Raw genomic sequence first — 27,899 nt, 5'->3', positions numbered from 1 at the left:
ATACAGTGCTGGGAATCTGTGTTGTCCTGTTGAGCAGGCAGATATGATCGCAGTTTAACATCTCATTTGTACCTTTGACAGTTCAGCACACCACCGGAGTTTGTCTTGAACTTTGCGGTTCAATTCTTGGACTGGGATTCAACATTCTGATTTTCAGCCGAGTGTTATCAACTGAGCATCAGGTGCCAGATAAAAGATGTGCTAAACACATACTTTTCACAAATTGTGGGAGTTAATATTACAGCTGAAAAAGAGTCTTGATGAAGAAAAGCAACTACTTATACTCCTAAACTGGTCATTTGTTACATTTCTAAATTGCTTCCATTATTGTGAAGGAACAGAACATACAAGAAATCAGTAAAGCTGTTTTGCCTCTCACCTTGTGTTTTCGCTTGCCTTTATTTGATTTTTTTTCAGTAGACTGCTTTGGAGTGTCTCGCATGTGCCTATCCAAAGAGATCTCCTTATCCACCTTAGTTTGCTCCATTTCTTTACGAGGTGATTCAGGTTTCCTAGATAATAGACTTAAGTCAATTCTAACAATGAGTGAAGTAATATTACGGTATTTGTCATCAACATCACTCAGCGGCGAAAGGAGTTCCTTCTCTTCCATAGGAGAGAAAAGCCTTTGCCGAAAAAAGTTGTCTTCCCCATCAACAGAGGATTTATGGACAGGAGTCCTATTATTCTCAGAGTACTTTGGAGTCTGAGAAGCAGGAGCGAGAGTTTCGCTTTGTTCAGAATCTGAGGAAGACGAGTCTGTTTCAACATACTCCCTTGATTTCTGAGGTGTTTTATTGGCACTCTTGTGTTTTCTTTTTTCAACAGTTACCCGAGTTGAAGACTTGGATTCTCTCTTTGTGCTGGGTTTTCTATAACCCTTTGTAGCAGCTTTATGGCGATTTGCAGGAATAGGAGTTGCTCTGTCTGAAGTAGGCTCACTTTCAACTTTTAGTCCTCCTCTTTGTTCCTCAGTTACGGTTGGCCGCTCTGCTTTCTTGGGCTGTTTTTTACCAACTGTCTTCCTCTGTGCACTACCATCACTTTGCGCTGGTGACTTTTGACGACTTCTAGTTTCGGACCCTTTCTGTGCATTCCTTGAATCTCTTCCAGGAGTGGCTGTGTTTCCATCCTTGGATCCACCTGGATCCTCATACGTACTCTGGTCTCTGTTCTCCTTCTTATAACTGTGACTCTGTGATGACTGAATGTGACTGTCCACAGATGAAGCTGGTGAAACTTTATGAGAATTCACCTTGTTCAGCCAGTTGTCTAATTGCCACTTACTTGAAGGTGGTGGCTCCGGCTAAAAGATAGAGAGAAAAAAAGTTGAACTGATAATCATTGATTAAAAACATATTCAAGCAGAAAAGCAGACTCAAAAAGAATTCTTCTGAACCCAAACAATACATCAACTTGGTTGACTAATATCACTTTGCTAGTTATTTCCTAAACATTTTTTGCATCCAAAGGGAAATAAATCACCTTTTATTCTTTTTCAACCAGGTGTATGCAACATATTTGGATTTTCAGAAGGCATTTGATAAGGCACAACATATTATGCCATTTAAGATAAAAGCCATAAATGGAGCTGCATCAAGACATTATTTCAATGAGCAACATCACACTGCAGCACCCAAGAACTACAAACAGCAGAAGTAAAATATCGATATAATGTTTTCAAGAAAAATGAGTACCCAATAAACACAATCCGCCAATTCCTCAGAAACAAACCCAAAGAAGCAGACACAATTCAACCAAAAACTACAGCCACATTACCTTACATCAAAGACATATGAGAAATGACTTCTCGACTACTCAGACCCCTTGGCATCATAGTAGCCGACAAACCTACCAACACACTTAAACAGTAACTAATGAACGTAAAAGATCCATTAGATACTACCAGCAAATCTAATGTGATTTACAAACCACCATGCAAGAACTGTGATAAAAAACACTACACCGGACAAACAAGCAGGAAACTTGCCACCAGGATATATGAACACCAACTAGCCATGAGAAGACATGACCCACTATCACTAGTTTCTATACGTACAGACAAAGAAGGACCTCACTTTGACTGGGACAACACACACATTCTAGGACAGACAAAATAAAGACACACAAGAATTCTTACAGGCATGGCATTCTAACCAGAACTCCATCAATAAACATTTTGACTTAAATCTCAACAACCTTACATCCCATCTACCGTCCCTTGAAAGAACTGGAAATAACATCATCCACCTTAAGAAACCAAGGCCTATAAATAGAGAGGCGGAACATACCACCAGCGCTTCACCAGAGACTCTCACTGATGTTACCTAGTCATGGTGACGAAACATCTGAAAACAAACCTTCCAGCTCAGCGAGCTAACTTACATACATAAAAGCCCATTGTTTTAGAGGTAGTACATTAGCATGGATAGGGGATTGGCTAACGAATAGAAGGCAGTAGGTTGCAATGAGAGAGGCCTTTTCAGAATGGCAACTCAGTTAGTGAAAAAGCAGAGGGATCAGTATTGGGACCACAGTTACTTACAGTACCTATAATAATGATTTGAATGAGGAAAGTTATTGCACTATACCCAATGTTGCAGATGATAAAAATAGATGGGAAGACACATGGTGACAAAATCAGTTGATTCAGGGGTATAGACAGGGTTAAGCAAATGGACAAAAACTTCACATATAGAATATAATGTGCGAAATTTTGCGGTTAAAATGTTGAAAATGTTGGCAGGAGGAGGAGCTAAATATTATTTAATTGGAGAAAGACTGCAGAAAGCTACAGATGGATTTGGAAGCCCTTCTGCATAAATTCCAAAAAACTAGCATATGAGTACAGCAGAATATGGAAGGCAAGTGGAATGCTGGCCTTTACGTTAAAGGGAATGGAGCATAAAAATAAGGAAGGCTTGCTAAAACTATATAAGGCATAATCAGAACAAAAACTGTGAATGGTTTTGGGCCCTTTATCTATTGTAAGATATATTGAAAGGTAGTACAGAGAAGGTTCACAAGGCTGACCCCAGGTGTTGGAACTGTCTCGTGAGGGGAGGTTGAGTAGGTCGTGACAGTACACACCGGAATATAGAAAAATGACAGACAAACTTATTGCAACATACAAGATTCTTAGGGGACTGGACAGGGTAAATGTGGAAAGGGTGTCTCCTCTTGTGGGAGAGTCTAGGACCAGCAGGCATAATATCAGAATACATGGTTGTACACTTAGTAAGAGACGAGGAGGAATTTCTTCTGAGGTACTGAATCTTTGGAATTTTTTAATGACAGAGGGGCTGTTTGGTTGGGTCATTCAAGCTGAGATGGATAGATTTTTAATCATTAAGAGAATCAACCATTATGTGGAATAAAGTCAGCAAAGTGGAGTTGAGGATCATTAGACCAGCCATGATCTCACTGAAGGACAAAACATTTCAGCTAGTTGAATGGCCTGCTTCTTTCCACCATGTTAAATATCAGAGTATCACTACCAATTGTCTTTGGTCAATGAAGGATTAGACATGGCAGACTGAGGGCAATTTCTCAAATTCAAGATATTAAGTAACTATTCTGCATCCTTAGCTATCAGGCTTGAGTCAGGACGGTGATGGAATACTCTACTTGCCTGGATAAATGTAGCTCCAACAACACAAGAAGCTTTACACTATGCAGGACAAAGCAGCCTGCTTGAATGGTGTGATATCCACAACATCCACTCCCACCACTACTGACATTCTGTAGCAGCAGTGTGCAGCACCTAGAAGATGCACTGTAGAAATTCACCAAGGCTTCAAGGTATCTTCCAAACACATGACCACTTCCAAGTAGAAGGCCAAGGGCAACAAATACATGGGAACACCATCAACTATAAATTCCCCTTTAAGCCTCTCAACATCTTGACTTAGAAACATATCACAGCTCCTTCACTGGCTCAAAATTCTGGAATTCCTCTCTCACGGCATTGTGGGTCCACCTACAGTAAATGGACTGATGCAATTCAAGGAGGCAGCTCAATACCACCTTCAAGGGCAACTAGGGACAGACATTAAATGTCGGTCAGTCCGGAGCACCCAATTCCCAAGATCGAAGTTAAAAAAAGAGACAGAACCTAGGAAAGATGCTATACTTGATTAATAAACTGGTAGTGGTGCTATATTTTGCAGTAGGTAGTAAATCAGCAATTTTTCTGTTGACCTTGAAGTAAACTGCCCAGAGATATAATGATAACTGTACTGTAGATTTTCCCTTTCTCGACATGGATTTGTTTTTGGTGTCAAGTAAAGTAAATTTGCAGGCACCTAGAATAGCTATACCATCACAGTAAAGCAACCTATTGCAACAAATATTTTCTCAGGAAATAAATTAGGAAGTAAAAACTAGTGAACCTTTTTGAATTTAGTTTTTAATTGTGAACTGATCACTGGGATAGACATAAGGTTAAAGCAGAAAATTTTTAAAAATGGAATTTATCCCAAAGAAGAAATTTGATGTTTCAATATAAAACCAAATTTAATGATTATAAACCTCATGACATATAGTTCAGAAATGGAACTGGTTTAAAAAAGGATTTTTCCAACCAGTCTGGACGTACGGATGTTCTGAAAAAACCTCATCTGTTCTGGGAAAGCCCAGAATCACTGACAAGACTTGAACAATGCTGAAGGAAGAGACGTTTTTGTAAAGATTTTTGTCTTGCACTCATTAGGACAAATGCAAGAATGCCAAATTTCAAACAACTATAACAATTCATACGATAGGAGAAGAGGTTTGACTGTTTGACAAATTAACACATATTGATTCTGGCATTAACTGAAAGCAATGCCAAGGCCCTAAATAATTAATAAAATTACAGCAACTTCTGGATTTCTGCACATCAAGTTACAAAAAAACTAACAAATGTTCATTCCTTAATCAAGATCCTGAAAGCAGGTTTTCTAGCAGTATCAAAGTACTGTTTGTGGAATCTTGCTCTGGACAGTCTGATGCTACATCTTTTACATAACAATGACTACACTTCAAAATTCCTTATTAGCTGTAAAGTGCTTTGAGATTACGGTAGTTAAGAAAAACACAAACAAAATTCTCTCACAAAAACAAATAAGTTGGTCTTTACAACAGTTATTTTTCGGAGCTTGATGTCTACATTTTCTGTTTTGGTACATTTCAAAGTCACAATAGGTACTATAGGAATGCAAGTTTTTGTTTTATTGGGGGAATAGTGCCCACATTGGTAGACAACATGATTTGAGTGTGCAACAGCCTTGAAACAATAGAAGATGGTTTCAGGTAGTTCTAGATAACATGTAGAAATTAATCCATATCTGACAGGTATACACAAAGACTCATGGCATTTTCTGTTAAACAAATGAAAACCTTTCAAAATGACAAGTGGTGACAGTAAAACAAAATAATCTTCTCCCCAGTTGAATGAGACATTTGCATTTGCAGGAAAATGGCGGGTAACAATAATGGGGTTGTTGGACTTTGGAACATGAAGAATTGGTAACAGTAAAAAAAAGGCAAAAAACATGACTGTACCGATGGGAAAGCTAGAGTTTACGGTATTGTGGTGGAACTTCATTCAATTGTATAAGTGTTCATGATATGCATTACTTTAAAAATGTTGCAAAATAAATAGTATCAGTCACTAGTATGCCAATGCATTACATAGAGAGGTTCATGAAGATCAAACCCCTAACATACCTCAGGAGATATACACGATGGTTCATTCGCCTCACTGTCACTAGAGCTACTCTCACTTTCAGAGTCTGACCCAGAACTACTTTCAGACCCACTGTGGCTACTGGAATCAGCCCTTGGAGGTTCCACACCCTCACTGTTTTGCTGGGAAAGTTCAGAACTGCTTGAGAAAGAGAGAAGATTATTTGTTAAGTCAATGAGAAAAGTAAGTTTTTAATTTAAAAATGTCAAGTGTAAGTAGTCACTTATCTATAGGCATTATATAGTTAATAAGTCAGCAATTTTCTCACTTCACTAAATACCATCTCGTCTTAACCAAATATGCAATATCAGCCCATTAAACATATCACCAGGTCTCTAGTTATAGTCACAAGTAAATTATTTAGTTTCATAATCTAAACCATAAGGAAAAGAGCTTCAAGAAACCTATAACTTTCAAAGGAACAAGTTATTTTTCAAGTTATTATTAATATTTTGAGATGAAGTCCTAGCAAGTGAATTATGCACTTTTTAAACAAGTTATTCATGAAATTCATGCATTTCATTATAATTATTTATAATATTCTGGAACCATATATTAAATAAAACTTTCCAATGGGAAATTCCATACAACTGCCAGTCACGTAACATATGAATATGTTGTTGAACTTAATTGCAGGATAAATCAGATTATGGCAAACACTTCAAGGATTACAATTTGCTAGGTGCAGACCAATGTTCTCAAGGTCCTGATATACTCAGTGTTAAGTCAGTGAGTACATGACTTGCAAATTTACCAATCAAAAAGACAATAGAGGGCATAAAGAAGATACAAAATGGACACAATTATGATGATCTTTCCGCATTAGAGACAAGTGCTACCTACCCATCAAGATTAGCCCTTGATGTTGCTTTCCCCAAATCCTAGGGAAAAAAAAAGATACTCATAAAATTAAGGTATGTTAATAATTAAATTTAGGATATACCATTTCTTCCCAAAATATTCCAAAACATTAATTTGGAAGATGTGATATGCCAACTCTTCACAAAAGTGTGTTTTACATATAATCAGAAAATTTGCATTTTTAAAATGTAAATCCAATAAAAGCTAAAGTTTTCCATCTAAACAACATGCAACTTTAGTACAAATGATAGAACCAGTAAACATGTAACAAACCATGAGCACACTGATTGCGGCTGATGTATTGAAATAGACAAAATTGCAAAACCTGAATGAGAAAGCAGTATTTTGTTTGATAGCAGGAAAAATCCATTTCTAGTTCTGTAGGCTTAGATCTAAATGCAAAATCTCAGGATTAGTGCAGCTTTGGACTTCTTTCCTCCATTATTGCCCCCAGGCATCTGATTTGACATTACAGGAGGGAGATGAATGAAATATTCCATTTATATATACACAACAGTTTCTTTCTTGCTTTAGCAAGCTGCAAAGTCAACCTGTGAACCTATGGATCTCATACTAGTGAAGCATTTCTCCTTCCATTTCCATTCCTTTGTTTCATTTTTGCTGTCTGCTGCATGTGATCCATTATAAATGGTTTTGTTCTTAATTCCATTAACTTGATTCACCATTGATAAATGTAAACTTTTGTTGCCAATCAAATATCTCAAGTTTTGGTGAGTGAAAAGATCATCCAGGGAAGCTTAACACAAAAACACTTGGTCTATTCTTCAAGAATTGAGCAACTTATGCATTTTCCTCCAGCACATTCATGCGCTAATGCAAACTGCAAGTTAATTTCATGAATGAAATATATTCATTTTTCATACACACAGAACAAATGCTGGAGTGAAGGCAAACCTGGTCAGCATCGCTGTCTTCACTGCTGCTAAGTTTGAGGTCATCTTCCAACATTCTACACAAAATGAGAAAAAAACCACCATCACCATGGAGAGAAGTCAGTCTTATTTTTAGAAAGAGATCTGCTTCAACAGATAATGAAATCTCCAGCTGTAATGAGTCAAGAAGTTCCATTTGCACTGGAACCCTTTCCAAACATCTAATGGAGTAAAGTGCAAGAGAAGTCAAAATTGATGTAATGGCAACATTTTAAAAATGGGGTAAAATTTTTAAGTCAAGCATACAAAATTACTAAATAAAGCCATGCTTATGGCTGCATTTCATTGACAATACAAGTGGGCAAAATATTGTATTTAAAAATCCATCTCAATTAAGTATGAAGATAAAGTTGTGGCCTAAGTATCAGATCATTAAACATTTGCTATGCTCCAAATAAGTGATTGTTGATAAGTGGAAATCTGACAAAATCTAGGCAATTGAATCAATTAGTCTCTTGCGATTTTAAGCCATCTGAACCTTGAAGTTTTAAAAATTATCAGATGACCAGTAGGTGATTAATACGCTGCTTATACAGTAAGCTCTTGCTCTCAAGTGGTACTGTTTTAAGACATTTCAGTTTAATGGGACTAGTATTAGTATTTAACATTGACGGAAGTAAATGCATCACTGCAGAAACAGTCACATACGATTATCTACTGCAAGGGTGCTCAATCTGCAAGTCCAAGTACACACAAACTCAAGTACTGAAATTCAACCCTTACAAAAATTCAAGCTGAATTCTTGAGTTGGCAAATTACAAGGATTTTGTGGAAAGTTGTTGGAAAGGCTGCTTTTGGTTTTGAGCTTGTTAATAACTTGTGAAACACAAAAAAATCAAAGGGAAGAGTATTTAAACTTTGTGCCCCTAACCCCTCCCCATGACATGCATCGATTTTGCAAACAAAGTCATATTCTCGTGACATCTTGACTCACTGTACAACATTTCAAACTTCTCCTAAAGTAAAATTCGGATCATTGCAATTTTGAAAAAAAGAAACAGTCAGCTTCAGTGGGTTTAGACTGTCTTGATGGGGTCAATTCTATCGTTTGGATGAATTATTTGAGACTTCTGCTTCTTTGAAGATCACTGAACATATCAAGGTTTGCATTCGCCTTTCCCATTGTTCTTTGTTGAGCCTTTCAGTCTAATTTTTACTTTTCTTACAGTATCAGCAGCAGTCTGGTAAAGTCTACAACATCCTCCGTTTTGTCTTAATCGCCCCAATCTCTCAAGCATTTAGTACAAACATGATACAGCTTACATCAAGGCATCTCACCATACACTTGGTCCCATTTAAAATAAACATTTTGGAATCTGGGCATGGGCCGTACTTATCATTTGTTTTATGTATCCCGAGAAGATTGTGATGAGCCAACTCCTTGAAGTGCTGCATCCTGTTCTTTTCGTAGTGGTCTGAGACAAATGCGAATTGCTTGACCAATTCAAAGTTCAAGAAAGAGTTAACCATATTGGTATGGGCTGGAATTCTATCAGTCAGACCAGATAACGAAAGCTAGCTTTCTTCCCTGATTGAGGTCCGGGGTGATTTTAAAAAGTGTACAAAAGTCTTGATAGTCATGTGCTCATTTTTGTTTTTTAAAAACAATAAATATACCCCATCTTATTTCCAGATTGCTATTTATGTTCAAATTATCAACCATTAAGATTGCACATGAACACACATTTTCTGGATTTACAATCCAGACATCCGGATTACTAATCTAGTAATATAACTGCTATTCTGACATACTCTACTGCTGTTCAAGTACAATCTGCCACAGTATATTTGAAAAGTGCCATAGGCTTCACCTCTTATTTCAGCGATAGGTGTGAGGTCACTTTTCATATGCTGAAAGCATTCGTTTCTACTTTTCAGATTCCATGGCAACCATCATACTTCTGACTGCTTGTCATATAACATTAAGTTGTTTAGTGATTGTAGATGACTTAGAGATGTGCATTGCCAAATAATCTGTGTATATCCTCTCTTACTATTCATTCAAGCTCAGCTTGAGTGGAATTCTGAGAATTATGTTTTCTATGTTTGCTAGATGGGAACTAAATGAAAGGCAAAGATATTCAGGTAGGAGGACAGGAGGGAAAAAATGGGGAAAAAGACATGGTAGGAGAGAATAGTAAAGGAGCAGGCACAGCAAAATATCACTGTAAAAAACTGAAAGGTGAAGTCCAAAGGTCAGAACGTTCTGCATCTTCAACTCCTTCCTTCTCCAAATGTTAAAGAGAAGCTTGTGAACAATTTTGAGAAAAAGAACACTGTAGTGTAAAGCTCTGTCAGCTACAACTAAGAGGTTTCCTCAAGTTCATTGGGAAAACTTTCAAGAGATACTGGATCAAAACTTAGAACTCCCTCCGAAATAACACTCTGAATGCACTGATAACCACATAAATTGCAATTGTTCAAATGGACAACTCACTAATAACTTAAGGGGAAACTAAGCAATAACTTTAGTGATGCAACAGATTTTAAAAAAATCTTCATTTCAAAAACTACATTTCACCCTGGCCAGAAGTGGAAAAAACCTATATCACATCCATCATATTCTCAGAAAGTCTCAAAGCATTAAAAGCCAAAATTACTTTTGAGCAATGCACTGTTGTTCTGTGACAAATAAAATGTGTATGCAATACAAGTGTCACAAACAGTAAACATAATATTTATTTATTTAAATAGTATTGCTTAAAAAATGTCAGCCTTATGTATGTTTTTGAAAAAAAAACTTTCAATTCCTTGTACACTTGTACAAATAATGCTTCCATTGAACAAGCCATACAAATATGCACTTTTCAATGACACTGCATGTCACACAGCAGCAAGAGCAAGGAGGAAAGTGAAAGAGATGCCAAGCAGGGGAGGGGGAGAGAACAAGGGAGAGGGAAAGAAAGAAACATTTTGGCTGCTCTGCACTGTCACATTGCATCAGTTGAAGAACGCAGTATGATTCCCTCAGCCCAATGCCCAATGCAATACCATTGCAGGTACATTTATCTGGCAAATATAACAATTTGAATAAGCAAATAAAAACCAAAAGAATTGAGAATGCTGATAATCAGAACAAAAACTAAAGTTGCTGGAAAAGCTTAGCAGGTCTGGCATCATCTGTGAAGAAAAATCAGAGTTAATGTTTTGGGTCCGGTGTCCCTTTCTCAGAACTGAACTAAAATAAGCCTTCTTCTCAAAAGGACATGGACTAAACAGTTGTAACAATTAGCTATAAATTGCTGCCATTGTCACATGATCTGAACCAGTCAATGCTACTGCAGGCAGTTATTGCATGAGGTTCAAAGTTTGGGAGAAGATTTGTAGCTCGGGTGCTCGTTGTTGTGGTTCTGTTCGCCGAACTGGGAATTTGTCTTGCAAACATTTCGTCCCCTGTCTAGGTGACATCCTCAGTGCATGAGGTACTAGATAATCCACTCCAGAAGTTGGGCAAGTAACCACAGATTTTCCGCAATGGAGTGAATAGCAAGTAGTATGGAACCTGCTATACAGCATCATGATTTGCAGCTCAAGTGCTAGCACTGAAATTAAACTTTGCAACACACACATTGCTTAACTCACCACTCTATCTTCTATGTTAGAGTTAAAAGCCAATGCAGGTAGACTTACCTTGAAGCAATTTGGTCAGTTTCAGAGCTATTTAAGAAAGAAAGAAGGTGTTAAATCACACTGCTTGTAAACTATTACGACTGCCTTCTAAGCACCATTTCATGATTTTGTTTAATGTCTTGGAATGCAGATTAATTTTTTTAAAAAGTAAAACATGACACAACACCTCTCTATTTATGTTCCCTTCAGTTGTAAAGGGAAAGCTCTACTCAGCCAAGAACATATTTTACCTACAAACACTGCTAACCTTGTTGAGCTACAATACTTAAAACAAGAAAATCAAATCAACAATGTGTCAATTATGATGTTGAAAGTCTTTGGTTTTCGGTGCTATACTGGTAATGCCTTTAGCATTGATGTTACTAATGTAATCAATACTTAATAAAAACTGATAAACGTAAGGCAAATAAAATGATTGAGGCTTCTACTAGTGAGTTATGGGCAAGAGCAACATCTTCCTAATCCAATGAGTGTATCACCAGGCTGCACAGATGAAATATTTGGAATTGATGTTCGAGAGATCAACTGTTTCAAGAGGAGAATGGCACTTAAATGATGATTGAATTTAATGTAAACCAGTAGTTTTGAGCATAGATAATTTCAACATGCAGCTCTCCAGCAATTTTGGTGTTCTTTTGTAAATCTATTCAACCACAGTGACATCTTAATTTAAAGATACTTCGTAATGTCCTCACTGCTGTAACTCAATAGAGTCAGAGTCATTTTGGCAAAGGACATTAATTGGCCTAGGCGAAAGTGAATACTGCAGATGCTGGAGATTAGAGTCAAGAGTGTGGTGCTGGAAAAGCACAGCAGGTCAGGCAGCATCTGAGGAGCAGGAAAATCGATGTTTGGCTTTTGATCGAAACATTGATTTTCCTGCTCCTCAGATGCTGCTTCATCTGCTGTATTTTTCCAGTACCAGATTCTTGATGTTACTTGGCTTGTCAAGTCCATGCTGCCTCTCTGTACAGCAATCTTAGCAGATTTATTCTACAATAGATAATAATAAATGCAGCACTGATTTGGCTCTGAATGTCAGGAAGTGCATCATGACCTCCATGGCTTGTACTCGACATAATCTGAAATAATGTAAACCTCCACAACCATTGTCAGTATAATCTTCAGACTGAAGGTCACCTTTGTACAGTCCAATATCATAGTGCACACTTAACGGCCAGTGGAATGTTTCTCCTGATCTAATATTGATACATTGGAAATCAGTTGTTTTGCCTTCAGTTATTTGCAGAATAATCACTGATAGGCAAATTATGCCTGTTCCTATTTCCCCAACTGTTAATAGGTGTTCAGTCTTAAATACCATTTCTTCTTTGATATATACATTCAATAAGAACAACTTCAATTTTCAATGATCCAAAGCCCCTGATTAATATAGACAGAGGTGTGGGAAAAACAAGAGAAGTTGAAACCAATATTTAAAATGACTGATGACTTATCTGTTTGGAACTTGCATTTTAGTGATGATTGCAGAAGGGTTGTTATTCACAGTTTAAAACAAAAGTAAATGAGCAGGATTTCTTTAAGTGGAGTACTTTTTAATTGGTTTGTTTATTCCATTGCAAACGGTTCTGTTTTGCAATAAGCCTGATTATCCAAGAGTGCCCAATAAAGATAGAAGCGTTGATCGAATTTGACAACAAGTGATTTGAAACTTGACAAGTGTTGCCTAATGGACAACTGAAAAGCATGCAAAGTAAATACATTGGATGTAACAGTAATTTTCATTAAAAAATTGTAAAACTACATAATTTAACATTTTAAAAAATTATCTTTCATATTATCTTACTTCATACATTTAAAATAGGCATTCATTGTTTCAAAACTTGCACCTTTCCCATTTTAGGAACAGACAAATATATCAACAAAACTATCTGGAAGAGACCATTCAAATATGAAAGACTGTGGAATCATTATTATACGTGCAACTCTCTAGGACAACTATACTCCACCACTGTTACAAATTGTTTATTCATCGTTTCAGCAGTGTCAAAGAAAAATCAACTGGTCTGGAATTAAGGTGACCACATAACCAAAAAAATGAAATTTGCAGTTTGCATATTTCATTATACTCCAACCTTCCCTATTCACATATTTGCCAAAAGCAAACAGAAGAATTTCTCTATGCTCTAGATGTACTGAATTATGTACCCAATTTTAATACAAAGGATTTTATGACTGCTGCAGAGAATGTGTTCAGAAAACCTTGCTCCAAAATGAAGCAGAACGAAAATGACTTACCATTTTGCTTGGTGATGGTTGGAGGTCGATTTTGATGCTGCATTGTATCTCTCTGCAATTAAAATCTCATTATTAAAAAAAAAGCTCTAAGCAAAAATATTTTAAGGTGTTCTATTATGTGCAATAGAATTGCACCAAACTTGAGAGATACTGGATAAAAGTATCCCTTAAACAAGCATATTTAGCGAGTCGATCAGATCTTGGGTTCAATGCGTGATCTGTGTTCAATTACCTGATCTCAACTGAAGTAATGCTGGAGACTTTACAATTACACCCTAGGCTGTGGATGAAAATCATTAGGTATTCTCAATGCTTATAACTACCACTTGTGACATAACCACTAGATGAGAATGGAATTAGATTTGCTATAGTGCTCACGGTGAACAGTCTGCTATGCTCACCACTCAGAGAGCTGTCATTTATTCAAGAGAAAGGAGGGATGAGAAAGGCAGATCCATGTGGTTTGGTGTAAATTTAGAGGAAAATGGGATGGACAGAAGTGGAAGATTTGTAGGAAGCTAGATTTGGATTGCAATGTTCTGAGAAATATAGACTGGAAAAATCTGCAAAGATGAGGGGTGCAGGTAATCTAAAACCAAAAAGGAGTTTGATGAAAGACAAGAAAATGAAAACAATGGAGGGTAATGAGGAGAGACCATATATGAACACTTCTCTTTTGCACAAGCTTAGGTTTATTAATGGGAAAAAGCTAGGAGACTGGGCAGATGGATGTTGGAATAGCCAGATCAGGTGGTGAGAATTCTGCATGAAGATTGAGGCAAGGAGGTGGAGGTAGAGATGTTACAGAGCTGGAGGTGGAACTAGACAGTACATACGTGGCAGTGGATATACATTTTGGTGCTCAGTTTAAGATGAAAGACAACATCAGAGTTGTGTAGTTTGATTTAGCCTGAGGCATCGACTCCACCCTCCTCTGGGACCAGTAGCTAGAAATGAAGTATGTGGAACAGGGATGCAAAATGAAGACAGCTTTGTATTCCCAAAGATTTTTATTTTGGGAGGAATTGGTCTAATATACTGTAAACAGCAGAACCAAGCACAGGATATCTAATAGCTGGATATTAGAGAAAATAGCTTCAGGAAAAAGGAAGTAGTTTGTCGACCCTAGATCATTGGTACCATCTTTTCTGAATTAGGTTAAGGATTTCACCCCCAATTTCAGAGACTTTAGCATGCAAGTTAGGTTGGTACCATTGTAAAATTGGACTAAGTCATTCAGCTGTTATGCTAGCTAGATGGGCCTGGGTCCAAATCGTATCTGCTCCAGAAGTGTGCAATAACATTTCTGAGCAGGTTGCTTAAAAAATATATTTAAGGGCTCTTGTGCTGCAGCAGTTGCATTCCTGCCTCTGAGCAAGGAGACTCAGGATCAAATCCCACCTGCTCAGAGATGTGTAATACCTCTGAATGGTTGAAAAGATAAACAAATTAATTAGAAAATATTTGCAAAGGATAGTTGAGGGCCCCTTGCAGCGCAGTGGTAGTGACCCTCACTGAATCAGGAAGCTCGGACTCAAATCCTACCTGGTCTAGAAGCATGTACAGCATTTCTGAACAGTCCAATTGAAAAATATCCGCGTTAGAGAGTTGGAGTAGTTCTAAGTGTCACTAACTAAGTTTGTCCCTTAAATCAACACCAGCTAAATTAGATTATCTTGTTATTTATCTTTGCTGTTCATAATATTATGCATGGAAGTTGCCTATGTTTATTTACATTATGACTATGACTAGCAAATGTATTTAATTGGTTGTGTATTCATTACATTGAGGAAATTGAAGGCACTATACAAATTTACAGGGCTTGTGCTCTCGGGCTCAGAGGCCTAGGTTCAAGTCCCAATTGCCCTGGATGTGTGTTGTAATATATCCTAACAGGTTGATTAAAATAATGACAGTAATCTTTGGTCTACACGGCAAGTCAGCGAAATTAAGCAATTGATTTTCAGACAACTAAAGCATTAAATTATGAAGTGCTTCGTATTTTGACCTAATTTTGTTGTCATTACTGGGTGTTTCAATGTCACCATTCTTTATAGTCAATGGAAACATTATTGGGCAGACAATTTGTGACCACGGATTTTTCTAAAAATCAATAAGATGTTAACTAGTGACCAAAACATATTACCAAGGAACTTCATTGTTTTGCATCCATCTTTGTTTGCTTAAATCACTTTGGATTACCTTGGATACAATCAGGGCCCAGTTTTCTGCTAAGTGATATTGTTTAATCAGTTAGTTAGCATGTTAAGGACAATGTCTTAATTATATACCCTGTAAATTTTTCCTACAAACTGCGAAGAAATGCTAAGCTTCCCTTGACTCTCACCAGCCAACTGTGCCAGGTAGTTGGCATTGCAGAACCAAATTTGTACTTGACTAATTAAAACTGCCAACTCAACATGGAATAAAATGTTCATCAGATTTTGAAAACATGTTCTTACAAATTTAAGAGTTGCCTGAAAGTTGCAAATTAATTTGGGTAACTGTGAACCATTATGCTAATTTCTCCTCTCAATAGGTAGAAATAAATATTCTAAATACTTGTGGATCTCCACAGACGCACGCATTGCAAAGCCTGGAGGATATGGGTAGAAATTTTGTATCTGCTGGGCTATAGTGCATGAATTATTCAATGGTGGCATTTTCTGAATGACGTTGCCCCCAAAAATAATCAGAAACCAGTGTTAACATTTTAGTTTTACAAAGCCCAACATGATGCCATTTTATAAAACTATCATAAACGATGAACAAATGTATTTTGTATACACAGTCATTTCAAAGACTAAAAATATCAAGTTAATAAGTAAATACTGGTTATGCTAATACAGAGGTCTGTTATGATTGTATTTTACTGGTTTTTCTGTTACTGTAGCTTGTTTGTACATTTCAAGTGACAGTCTTTGCTCCTCATTCCTTTTCTCAAAGACAAGGCAGAAATGTGCATGAGATTGCTGTGCCTGTGAAGTATGCAATATTGTCTGGATTGTGATAAAAAGAGGATCTTTCATGTATTGCTCAGAAAGGTGGACAATGTAATTTCCTACCAAAAGAAGCATGACACTGGAAAGATAGAGTTAGAGAGTCTGACTAATATAATATTGACACATTTAGAACATCCTATTTTAAATAGCTTTAAATACTTACTCTGCCCTGGTATACTGTAGTTAACATGCTGAGATTCCTAAAAAATAAAAGATAACAAAGATGTGAAATGTCCTGCAGCTGAAAAGGTCACTTTAGGATTGGAAACGCTCCTTTATGCAAAGATGATCTGCTCACTATCCAAATTTTAATATAGGCCTCTTAAAATCCACTCGCATTCAGGAACTTTGAGCTCTTTACCTGCAAGATCATATACATATTCTGTAGAAATTTAGTCACAATATATGCTGTAAGTGTGTGCTGGAAGCAGCTTCAATTTATTCACAATCAGGATCACTTTTGATCTCATTGTAATGAACTTTCCACTCACCAAAACTGAATAATGCAACTTTATAATTTGACCAGAAGAAATAAAAAATTCTAAAAAGAATTAAAATACACCTTCGATATGGACAAGAACCTAATCAGTGGGGTAGAGAAGAGCAGCTACAGAACGAGAGGATCAGATGCAGCATGAAGGCAAAAGGAAGAGGAAAAAGAGAGAAAGAAACACACCAAGATTAATCACAAGCTTCAGTAAATTTTGATTTTTAAAAGACGCAAAGTAGATCTTCCTCAAGTTAACCAGTAGTAAAAGAGTACTTTAAATTTTCTGTAAAATGAATATAATTTTAAAATATAAACTAATATCTGTACATTATCACAAGTTCACCGTAGCTGTTTGTTAATAGAATATTAAATTTTCTGATGCATTTGAACCTCTCATTTCGGTTATGGATCTACATTTGTTCGCAGAAATAGTCAATATTATCAGCATTAAAATGCATCAACTTGTAATGTGTCACTTTCTAGTTAAGTTTTAAAGTGGTACAATGTTTCTACCAAAAGGATATAAAGATACTCAAGATCTCTTCCTTAAATGTTTTTGCATTGCTCTCTTCACATTCTTGCAGGTTGCTTGTCCTTTGACACTACTTCTTTTCTCTGATACTAAGCAGCTCTTATTTCTTCTCCAAATTGCTTCACAGCTAAAATCATTTAAATTACTGCAACACACCAATTCCATTGTCCATTTACTCTTCTCTTGATCCCAGTTTTAAAAATCCTATGTTCTAAATAAAGATACCCACCTTTGTTGGAAATGGAAATTTTGATGGCTCAGCCTTGCATGGTGTATGAATTGCTGTCAGAGGTGGTGGCCAGGAGTGAGTCATTTCCTAAAGCATAGAGTATAATGGATCAGAACAATCTTGTGACAGATGGCTCAATCCTAAACAACTGGTGGTTTATGCACGTTTACCCAAACAGAACCTAAACAACTCAAACTTCTCAATACAAACCTAATCTAATATGTTTAAAAACGACACATAATTTACACAGATATTTTGATAGTATTTTTCACAAATGTCTACATTGATACTTTAATGGAGACTAGTTTGTCATTTGCTTCGTGGGGTACAGGAATCATTATATTATCAGCGTTTATTACCCAGAAACTTATTAAAAGTCAACCACATTGCTGAGAGTCTGGAGTTACATGTTGGCTAGACCAGTAAGGATGGCAGATTGACATGATTTCCTTAGTTCAGATATTAATGAATCAGATAGATTTTATGGCAAAGTGGTTACATAATCACTATGAGGCCTGTTTTTTCTTCCAGACTTTTTATTACATTCAAATTTCACTATCTGCTCTGGTTAACAGAACATTTGACTGGCAGTCTAACTAACTAAACCATTGGCATTATCACAATGACACCATCTTTCACTATCTGATGTCATGTTCTAATTGTAGTTTTATAAGTTACATTATTAACTTGCCTTACAATATGGGCAGTACTTAATTAATAAGCAAAACTACTTTTTCAAAAAAATCTTTTAGCTGGAGACTGAAACACTTGGTCTTTAACTTCTATATCCCACAGGGGATGGGCAAATAGGCTTTCAAACATATTTAGATCCACATTTCAGTAACAATAAAGCGCACTTTATATATAATGAATTTTGTGGTAACTTACATTTATAACAGAAGCATAATGTTAATACTAGAGATAATAAAATCTTACTTTCAAGGCTTCCCTGATTTAGCTTTTTGCATTGCTATGCTACTGGACCATTGATATTCCTCAATTAATTCATAAAATTCAGCTGTGCAACTTGGGAAAGAAATCCTTACAATTCCTTATTGCCACTGAAACATGTGCAAACTGTTTACAAAGGATATGCAGCTGAAATTAACAACTATGCCATTGGGGATAATTTTACCATCATTTTGTAAGTCAGTCATGTGGTCACCCACAAATTCAATTAAGGTGGGTAAATGCACTGTCTGCATTTTAAGCCATTGCAAAATGTTTGAACCCTGCCATATTCTAAATTAGTCACAGGGGAAAACTGTAATTGCTTAGTGCTGAGGACAGGAAAAATATCAGCTAGGATTAATGCTCCATATCACTACCCAATGCACATGCACTGAAGTAACTGTGTAAACATAGGATTAATCTTGGTTACCATTAACATCACTATAATAATCAGAATTTGTCAGGCATCACTGACTCAATAAACTCAAATAAACAGAATGACCATAACGCCACATGGTTCCTGGCAGCTATATTATATCCTGGCAGCAGAATGTCTAGAGTACAGAGAAACTTTTATTAACCAGCATTTGACTATCTGAATTTCAGATTATTTGGCAAGATTACAAGATGCTGATGTAAGGCTAAACTGTGTTATCTGGCATTTGATTATCTGATAAAATACTCCCTGCCTGTGCCATTCGGATAATTGAGGTTCCTCTGTATATCAGCATCTTTTGAAAAATGAGGGAAAATGAGAAGAAAAACAAAAATGCTGGAATAAGGATAGAAGAAGTACTAATACGTATGAATATAATAGACGTACCTTCAGAATTTCATCCACGCAACTGGCATCACCAGACACAGAAGACTGTAAAGTTCAAAATGAAATAAATATAAGTTTCCCCTGACCAACAGAATATGCTATTTGTTGGTTTCAAGTCCATTCTATACTATAGATTTTATATATTACATGTTACATAAGCCATTTTCCAGTCCCTTGGAACCCTCTCTGACTCCACTGATTCATGAACGATCACCGAAGCTTGCACAATTTCCTCAGCAGAGAGAGAGTCACGTACAGAGAGACAGTGGCGGTTTAATGACGGTCATCACCTCTCAGGCTAGGGGAGAGGTCAAGGACAGTATTTTACCATAACTTCAGCTAGTGCAGGAACTGAAAAATACACTATTGGGGTTACTTTGTAATGCAAACAAGCTGTTGAGTCAACTGAGCTTACTGATCCAATACCCTATGTTCACAAGCAAATCAGCACAGTATAACTAAAATTAATGAGATGAAATGGAAGGCTCAAAGATTGGTGCAAGATTGGAGCGCTGGCATCACTATTGTGGAAACTGGGAACTGTGCTGTTAGGACAGACTTCCCCTGAGCAGTGCTGGAATCATAACACTGGGGAGCTGCAAAACTAGGGCAGTAGAGAGGGCCTTAAACTAATTGGCATTGGGGGGTGCGGAGGAAAGGGATCAAGTTTAGGAAGATTCTGTAAATTAAATAGAGATGGTAATGCAAGATAGCAAGATAGGAGTATGGAAAACGATGATCAGAAACATGACAGGAATATAAATCTAAGGATGTACCTGACATGTCTACACCAACCATGATGCCATTCTAAACTAATCTGACTGCACATGATCCGTATCCCTCTATTCCCTACCTGTTCCCATGTATGTCTAAATGCCTCTTAAACGTTGCTTTACATGTGCTTCAGCACATTCCGGGCAGCTACCATCCTCTCTGAACAAAATTTGCCTCGCACATCTCATTTAAGCATTCCCCCTCTCACCTTAAACCTACTTAGAATTTGACATTTCCATTTTGGTATAAAGCAATACAGAATATCTCTAATAAGTCCTTCCTTTTCCAAATATTTTCAAGAAACTTTATGACTCTGTGACTCAAAAGGGACGGAAGACAGGTAGGTATGGGCCTGTGAGTCAAGCATCTGTCACAGGAAAAATGCTGCTATTTAATATTGAGGGTGCTTAGGAAATCTTAAATGCAATCAAAGTCTATATGGTTTTGTTTAAGGAAAATCATGCTTGACCAATTTATTAAGAGCTATTGACGAGAGATCAGTGCTGGATTCCCTGCTTTTTGTCATTTATATAAGTGATATGGATGGGAATGTAGGAGGTATGGTTAGTAAGTCTGCAGATGACACCAAAATTGGTGGTGTAGTGGACAATGAACAAGATTATCTCAGAATACAATGGGATCTTGATCAGAGTCTAGATTATAGTGGTGCTGGAAAAGCACTGCAGGTCAGGCAGCATCCGAGGTGCAGGAAAATCGACGTAATCTAGACTCTGGTTTCCAGCATCTGCAGCCCTTGTTCTTACATAGGGATCTTGATCAGATGGGTCAATAGGCTGAGGAGTGGCAGATGGAGTTTAATCCAGTAAGTGAGTGTGTTACATTTTGGCAAGGCAAATGAGGGAAGGACTTATACAATTAATGATCGGGCCCTAGGGAGTGAAGCCAAACAAAGAGATCTAGGGATGCAGGTCCATAGTTCCTTGAATATGGAATTGCAAATAGACAGGATAGTGAAGGTGGTGTTTGGCACACTTGCATTCATTCATCAGAACATCGAGTATAGGAGTTGGAATGTCATATGGCGGCTGTACAGGATATCAACAAGGCCACTTTCGGGATATTGCATACAAATCTGGTTGCCCTTCTATACAGAAACATATTGTTAAAGTTGAGGGTTCAGAAAAGATTTACAAGGGTATTGCTGGGACTGGAGGGTTTGAGTTATGGGGAGAGGTTGAATAGGGTTGGGGCTTTTTCCTGGACTGAAGACTGAGGGGTGATGTTATAGAGGTTTATAAAATCATGAGGGGCATGGAGAGGGTAAATAGCCAAGTTCTTTTTCCAAGGGTGGGGGAGTCCAAATCTAGAGGGTATAGGTTTAAGATGAGAGGGGAAACAATTAGACAAGATCAGAGAGTGATGCATGAATGGAACGAGCTGCCAGAGGAAGTGGAGGAGGTGAGTACAATTCCATCCAGATGAGTACATGAAGGGCCAATTGTTAGCAAATGGAACTAGGTTAGATTGGGATGGCTGGGTGACATGATTTGTGCTGTATGACTGAGTAACAAATAAACAATTTAGATGAGGGGAACCAGTGAGTGTACTATATTTAGACTTTTAAAACAGACCTGACAAGGTGCCACACCAAAGTTAATTTGCAAAATAAGAGCTGATGATGTAGGGTATAATACATTAGCATGATTAGAGGATTGGTTGACTAATAGGAAGATGGGAATGATGGACATAAAAGGATAGTTATCAGGCTGGCAGGACATGATGCAAGGATCAGAGTTAGGATAATGTTACAACCTATATAAAAAAAAACTTGAATGAAGGATTAATGATTGATTGCTAAATTTGCTGTTGTTGCAAGGATAGGTAGGAAGTCATGTTGAGAAGGGGAAAAGGAATTTGCAAAGCGTGAGAGACAGGTTGAATTCACAATTATTTTGCAGAGAGAATCATATACAAAAGTGTGAACTTGCTCACTTTGGCACAAAGAATAAATAACATTTAAATGCTGAAAAATTGCAAAACACAAGGTAGAGAGTAGAGAGATCACAATGTTAGTACAAAGGTACACCACGCAATTATGAAGGTAAACAGAATGTTGTAATTTACTGCAAGGGAAACTGAATATAAAAGTACGACAACAATTGCATGAAATATTGTGGATCACATCTGCAGTAGTGTGCAGAGTTTTGGTTGCCTTATTTGTAAAAAGAATGCAAATGCATTAGAAGCTGTTCAGAGAATGTTCAGTCAACTGATACCTGGGATGGGCAGGTTATATTACAAGAAAAGGTTGGACAGGTTGGGCTAGTTGGAGTTTGAATGGATGAGAGGTAATCTTGAAAATGTCTAAGATCCTGAGAGGACTTGACAGAGTAGATAGTGCAAGAATAATTCCCCTTGTGGAAGAAACTAGAAGCAGGAGATACACTGTAAAAAGGGGTCTTCTCTTTAAGATCAAGATGAGCAAGTTTCTTTTCTCTCAAAAGGATCATGAGTCATTGTAACTCTTCCCCGGAGAGCAATGGAAGCAGGATTAGTGAATACTTTCAGGCATAAGTCTTAGATTTTTGACCAACATGGGTGTTAAAGATTCTCAAGGTTGGCAGAAATGTGAATGATGTCACAATCAGATCAGTTATAATTGTATTAAATGGTGGAGCAAGTTAGAGGTACTTGCTCCTAATTTGTAAGTCCGCATGTTCGTTACAGCTCAGTAATGAACTTTCTTCCTGAGATGTGTTTTGAACCACCCACAGTTCTGTACTGACTGTGAAGCCTGGGTTTAAGCTTTTTAAAACTCTATCATGGAACTTGTAGTGTCAATAAAATATAAATTTTATTTCAGACATGATTATGCAACTTGTTGGTACGTCACTCAAGTGCTTTAAAATTCAGTTTTTAAAATTAGTAGGGGAAAACACAGAGATTTGCTTACCTCCACTTGCTGAGATGGAATTTTTAGTTTTGAGAGATGTACTTTGTTGCCAGACTTCATCTCTGCCAGACTGCTATGAGACTGGTTCCCATAGGGCTCAGGAGGAATTTTCGGTTCTAATGATTCATTAGGGGCTTGGTCCTGTCCGTCCATAGGCCTTACATATGCAGTAGGTTTCTGTAACATCGAATTGGGTTTGGACATCAAGGCAGGAGTGAATGATTGTGAAGAATGCTGTCCACTGGCAGGAAATGTATGAACACGAGATGGAGAATCCCAGGTAGCATCTAGGTCTCGAGGAGACTTTGACCGATGCCGCTCCTTACTATGGTGGTCACTTCCTTGAGATCTAGAATGTCCAGAACTTAAAGAAGAAGAAACTGCAGGTGGCTTAGCTGGACTGACTGAATGGGATTTTGAATGTTCAGATCCATGCTGGCCACTCCTCTTACGGCTGCTGTATGAATCACGATCATGTCTCTGGCTACTGCTACTGCTAGTATTGCTGCTGCCACCACTAAGTCTTTGGCTACTGCCATGGCTGCTTTGCAACCCTGAACTTGACCGCTTTTGTGACTGTGAAGAAGTACTAGGAGCAGAAGTTGCAGGACCCACTGGAGTCCACTTACTATTTTGGTGAGATGTGCTGTGTCGCTGGTCACCAAAGAAAGCTTGATCAGGTTTCTCATCTGTAGTTGATGGAACTGTCCCTTTGGGTGTGCTTATGAGCCTTTCAAGAGATTTATCTCCTATCAAGTCTTTCATTTCATCATAATTTCCCAACATGCTCTTGATTCTGCTAGAAAGTTTATCTTCCGTTCGTCCCTTTGTTTTAAGAAAAGAAACACATGTCAGAAGTAGAAAATTCTTCATTTTGAAATCAAATTGTTCAGTTAATAATATACCGATTGACAACTACAACGCACAAAGTGGCAACCCAAAATGGCAACCCTAACAGGAGGCACACCAGTTTCAAATAATGCAGTCATATTTTTGGCCAATAGAAACTATACTTGTTCCATCATACACCAAAAGTTGGACATGGTCCCTAACTGTACAACAATGCAGAATTGTGTATTCAAGTGCAGCTCTAACAAAACTGCAGAACCAAGCATAGACACAACCACAACAGCCCAAAACTTTGGTGTTGGGCATTGGTCTACACAAAATACTCAAGGCATCAATCTGGTCTGACATCTCTATTACCTTAAAGGATGGCATTTTTATGCCAATTGTATATTTTTTTCTCTATGATGTTGGGCTACGATAATTTGCGATAGTAAAGAAGTCATTCAAAAACTCAGGTCTGCAACCCTTAAAATTATTTATTAATCAGGAAATTGAGACGAAACAATAGCAGTATGCAGGGCATTCTAGAGGTGTAACACAGATAAACACTAAGTATGTGACACACATGTGGTGAAAGGTCAGTTTTGTCTTTTGGTGATATGTTGGGTGTATTGTATGCATAAATTACCCAATTTAAAAGAAATCTAACTTATTATTCTGAAACACATTTATGCAAAGACAAGTATTTCATAAACCCAAATTAATTTCACAGAACAAGCTTGAAGCCAAGGTTCTCTCTTTGCTGCTTGTGAAATCTATAAAATTTGTCATATTTGACAATGTTACACACATTTCTAAGTAAATCACCAAATACAAATTACCCTGAGAGGTGGAAGCAATTTATATATTCAAAACTTATTTTTCAGTCAAGCTAAGGAGAACCCCTCAAATGCCAGGGCCCCATTAATATTTGGGAATTTCTGACCAAAGAAGGATTTAATGCGGTTTCAACTCTGCTTATGACATCATCATAGTAGTCCCATTTTAGGATCACAAGGAAAATGAGCAGGACAGATAACTCTCTGCCCTAAGTATGTTACGTGTTCAAGGATAATTATTAACTTTGCTCACCCATATTTACTGTACCTGTACTTTATACGGCTCAGCAAATAGAGGGGAATTTCCAGTGAATGTCTCTTCATTTTGTTGAATTCCTTGATTCCTTCGTTCACGTTCTTTCATTCGTAGTACATTTCTATCTTCACGGTTCATGTTTCTGGAAAAAGAAGTATCCAGTTATCAAATGTATATATAACTTTAAGCCACCTGCAATTTTTGACAAGGTCTGCGCACATTTCAAGTGTTACATCAGGAAGTATGTTAAAATAAGGAAGTTGCACCATCAACCCAGATTTGGCAACAAATGCTATTAAATCCAACTTTCTTTTTGAATACACAAAGGTGTACTACATATAGCCAGCAAAACAGTTACTGTTTGGAAGTTACTTACATGTGCAAATAAGAATACTAACAATTCATGAGTTAGCCATTTTCAATATTGCTTTTTCACCACTGATATCATTAACATTTTCAATTTTCTCTAAAGTAAACTTTTACCAATAAAGGCAAAAATGAGGTGATATTTTAGGCTGTGATCCTCAAGCTTGCAAATGGCTTAAGTATTATAATAACGGAATTCCTGACCTCACAGACTGGTTCACTTTCACAGGACCCCCTTCCCCTCCACCTTGCTTTCATAAGTCTTGTACACCACCCCTCTCACTTAAGACTCACTTCAAACTGGCATACAGTGAGGAAAACGTTTGGGATGTACTACAATAAGGTAATCAGCACTCCCATTTGAGCAGAAGCAACAGAAAATTAAACTTGCAATAAAGTGATAGCTGATGGAAATCATGACAAAGGGATGGAGGCATCAACAATAAACTTTACGAAGCAAACATTTGGTCTTGCTATTCAGATACTGATTTTATTGTACTGTCTCCACAAGTTAAAAGGCTATATTGTCATTAATGGGACCAGGCACAAACATCTGTGTGAAACAAATAGTGATATTCCCGACAGTACCACCTTTGGTTTGTTCAGATTTTTTTCAGATACAGACATATTCAGATTAATAATATGTTTTTGTTAAAACTCTAATCACTTAAAAGGAATTAAGCTTCCACCTTCATACTGCTTATGGGGAAAATCGCCAGTCTCGAAGTCAAAGTCGGGGTTCAATGACAGAGTTAATGGCACAAGGAAATACCGGAGCTCCGGGGACAGAAAGACACCAACAGTGGTCAGCTGTGATTCTTCTCTCGACAGAAGGCACATGTCAAGATACTTTCATACATCTTGCGATATAATAGGTCAGTGATGAGATTATTGTCTTTGCAACATGGTTCGTTATAATTGCAAAATTGTTGATAGTTTTAATACAGTCATTGTCAGTTCCAGCATAGCTTTTGTTATTTTCAACATGGCTGTTGTCAGTTTCAGCACCGACGTCGCCAGTTTCAACGTCTGCTCAGAAGTCCATTGCTCTAGTAATGGGCGTTAATCGCTTTTCCTGAGAAGGACGATGACTGCAGCCCTAGCTATTAGCACTTTGTATTGATTCCATATCAAGCTGTTAGCATTTCTATCAAAGGTGTTGGCTGGACCCAGACACTTCGGTGGGCAGTGTATGTTACTCACGTGTATTCTCTCCCCCACCCGCCTTAAATTAATCAACTAGGTTGTGATTGCATTGTGCTGGCACTCTGGTGGTCCCAGGCAGCGTCTGTGTTTGTCTGTCCACCCATGTCGCCTCCGATCCCCCTTGCTGGTAAGCACCGAATGGGTACGTCTATATGGCAGAACTGACATGGGTGCCATTGCAATGACCATAAACGAATTGTCTGCTCGCTGCAGGTGCAGATAAACTGTCCTCTGGTGACCGTACAATGCTGATAAGTGTGCTGAGTCTGGATAGGAGTCAATTTTGGGAACCAGGCATAAACTCATCCCCATCTCTGTACTTTGAGTGGGCAATTACCAGGTTTTAAATGGATCTTCCTTTCCATGGGCCAGTGGTCCTGCCCAGCTGCACACATCTACTCTGGAGTCCCTGCTTGTATTTCCCTATCTGCCCTTTACACGGTGCTCCCGAGGTGCCCATTGTATAAAGGTTGCAAGGGGTCCACACTGGGGTAGCCACAAACAGGGATTCCACAGATCATGCCAGTGGGTAGCAGACAGTTCAGTTCCCATGCAAGCTTAGGTGGGTTTTATAGAAGTGGTTATCCTCAAATCCTGACATGCTCCCGACAGTTGTGACACTTTAACACAGTGAAATACATACAGGTACATACATTTTGCAGTTAGAATAAAGTTAGCAGTTAAAGTCTTTGCGTTCGTCAGGAGATGCAGTTGTGCTTCTGTGTGGTTTGTTCTGTTGTGTTTTCGAAACCCCCCCTCCCCGGATGACCGTCTTGTCTGACGTTCCTGTTTGTACCTGGGGAATGGTCCATGACATTAGTTTGGTCACAGGTGTCTTTAAACAGTTTTAGTTGGGTCCAGTGCTTCTTTAATAACTATGCAGGCACAGGTGTCCCCACTTAATACCATGGCATATGGCCCATTCCATTTTGGGGCAAAGCCTGGTTTGTCACTAGGATACAGCTTCCTGAAGCTGGGACCTTAGGGAAGACTTTGAGTTCCCCTGCCTTGGCCTGTTTTTTTTTATCTTTGCTTACCTCAACACTACCACCTAACTGCGGTAGTGCTTATTTTTCCCCAGCACCCATGTTATGTATGTAGGTGCGAGACAGAGTGAAAGACACAAGGTGCACAAATCTTTATTCAATTTCCACCACCAGGAAGAAACACCCAAGTGGCCAGTCACAAGCAGTGCCCTCCCCATCAAAGAGTAATGCCTTTGTCCTGTTTATTATTTACAGATTTCCACCTCCCTTTC

The 27,899-nt window shown here is 37.8% G+C and overlaps 1 protein-coding gene across 6 annotated transcripts in view; it reads right to left on the bottom strand.

The window, feature by feature from the left end:
* aff4 (AF4/FMR2 family, member 4) overlaps positions 1-27,899 on the bottom strand; it is a 101,819-nt gene that overhangs the window by 26,601 nt on the left and 47,319 nt on the right. For 2 of the 6 annotated variants that reach the window (XM_072590529.1, XM_072590528.1), the window contains 11 exons: positions 25,082-25,211; positions 23,147-23,971; positions 19,459-19,503; positions 17,685-17,771; positions 16,597-16,633; positions 13,432-13,483; positions 11,173-11,199; positions 7,505-7,559; positions 6,572-6,609; positions 5,710-5,869; positions 380-1,306 (listed from right to left, as the gene is read on the bottom strand). In XM_072590529.1, the coding sequence (XP_072446630.1) occupies positions 380-1,306; positions 5,710-5,869; positions 6,572-6,609; positions 7,505-7,559; positions 11,173-11,199; positions 13,432-13,483; positions 16,597-16,633; positions 17,685-17,771; positions 19,459-19,503; positions 23,147-23,971; positions 25,082-25,211 (2,383 nt within the window). Of the gene's footprint in view, positions 1-379; positions 1,307-5,709; positions 5,870-6,571; positions 6,610-7,504; positions 7,560-11,172; positions 11,200-13,431; positions 13,484-16,596; positions 16,634-17,684; positions 17,772-19,458; positions 19,504-23,146; positions 23,972-25,066; positions 25,212-27,899 lie in introns of those variants that run through there. The other 4 variants (XM_072590530.1, XM_072590534.1, XM_072590532.1 and 1 more) reach the window with 4 other exon arrangements.

The sequence above is a fragment of the Chiloscyllium punctatum genome, chromosome 20 (assembly GCF_047496795.1).
Source record: "Chiloscyllium punctatum isolate Juve2018m chromosome 20, sChiPun1.3, whole genome shotgun sequence".
NCBI lineage: Eukaryota > Metazoa > Chordata > Chondrichthyes > Orectolobiformes > Hemiscylliidae > Chiloscyllium > Chiloscyllium punctatum.
Note: the sequence above shows the minus strand (reverse complement) of the source record. Positions and strands in the feature narration are given on the sequence as shown.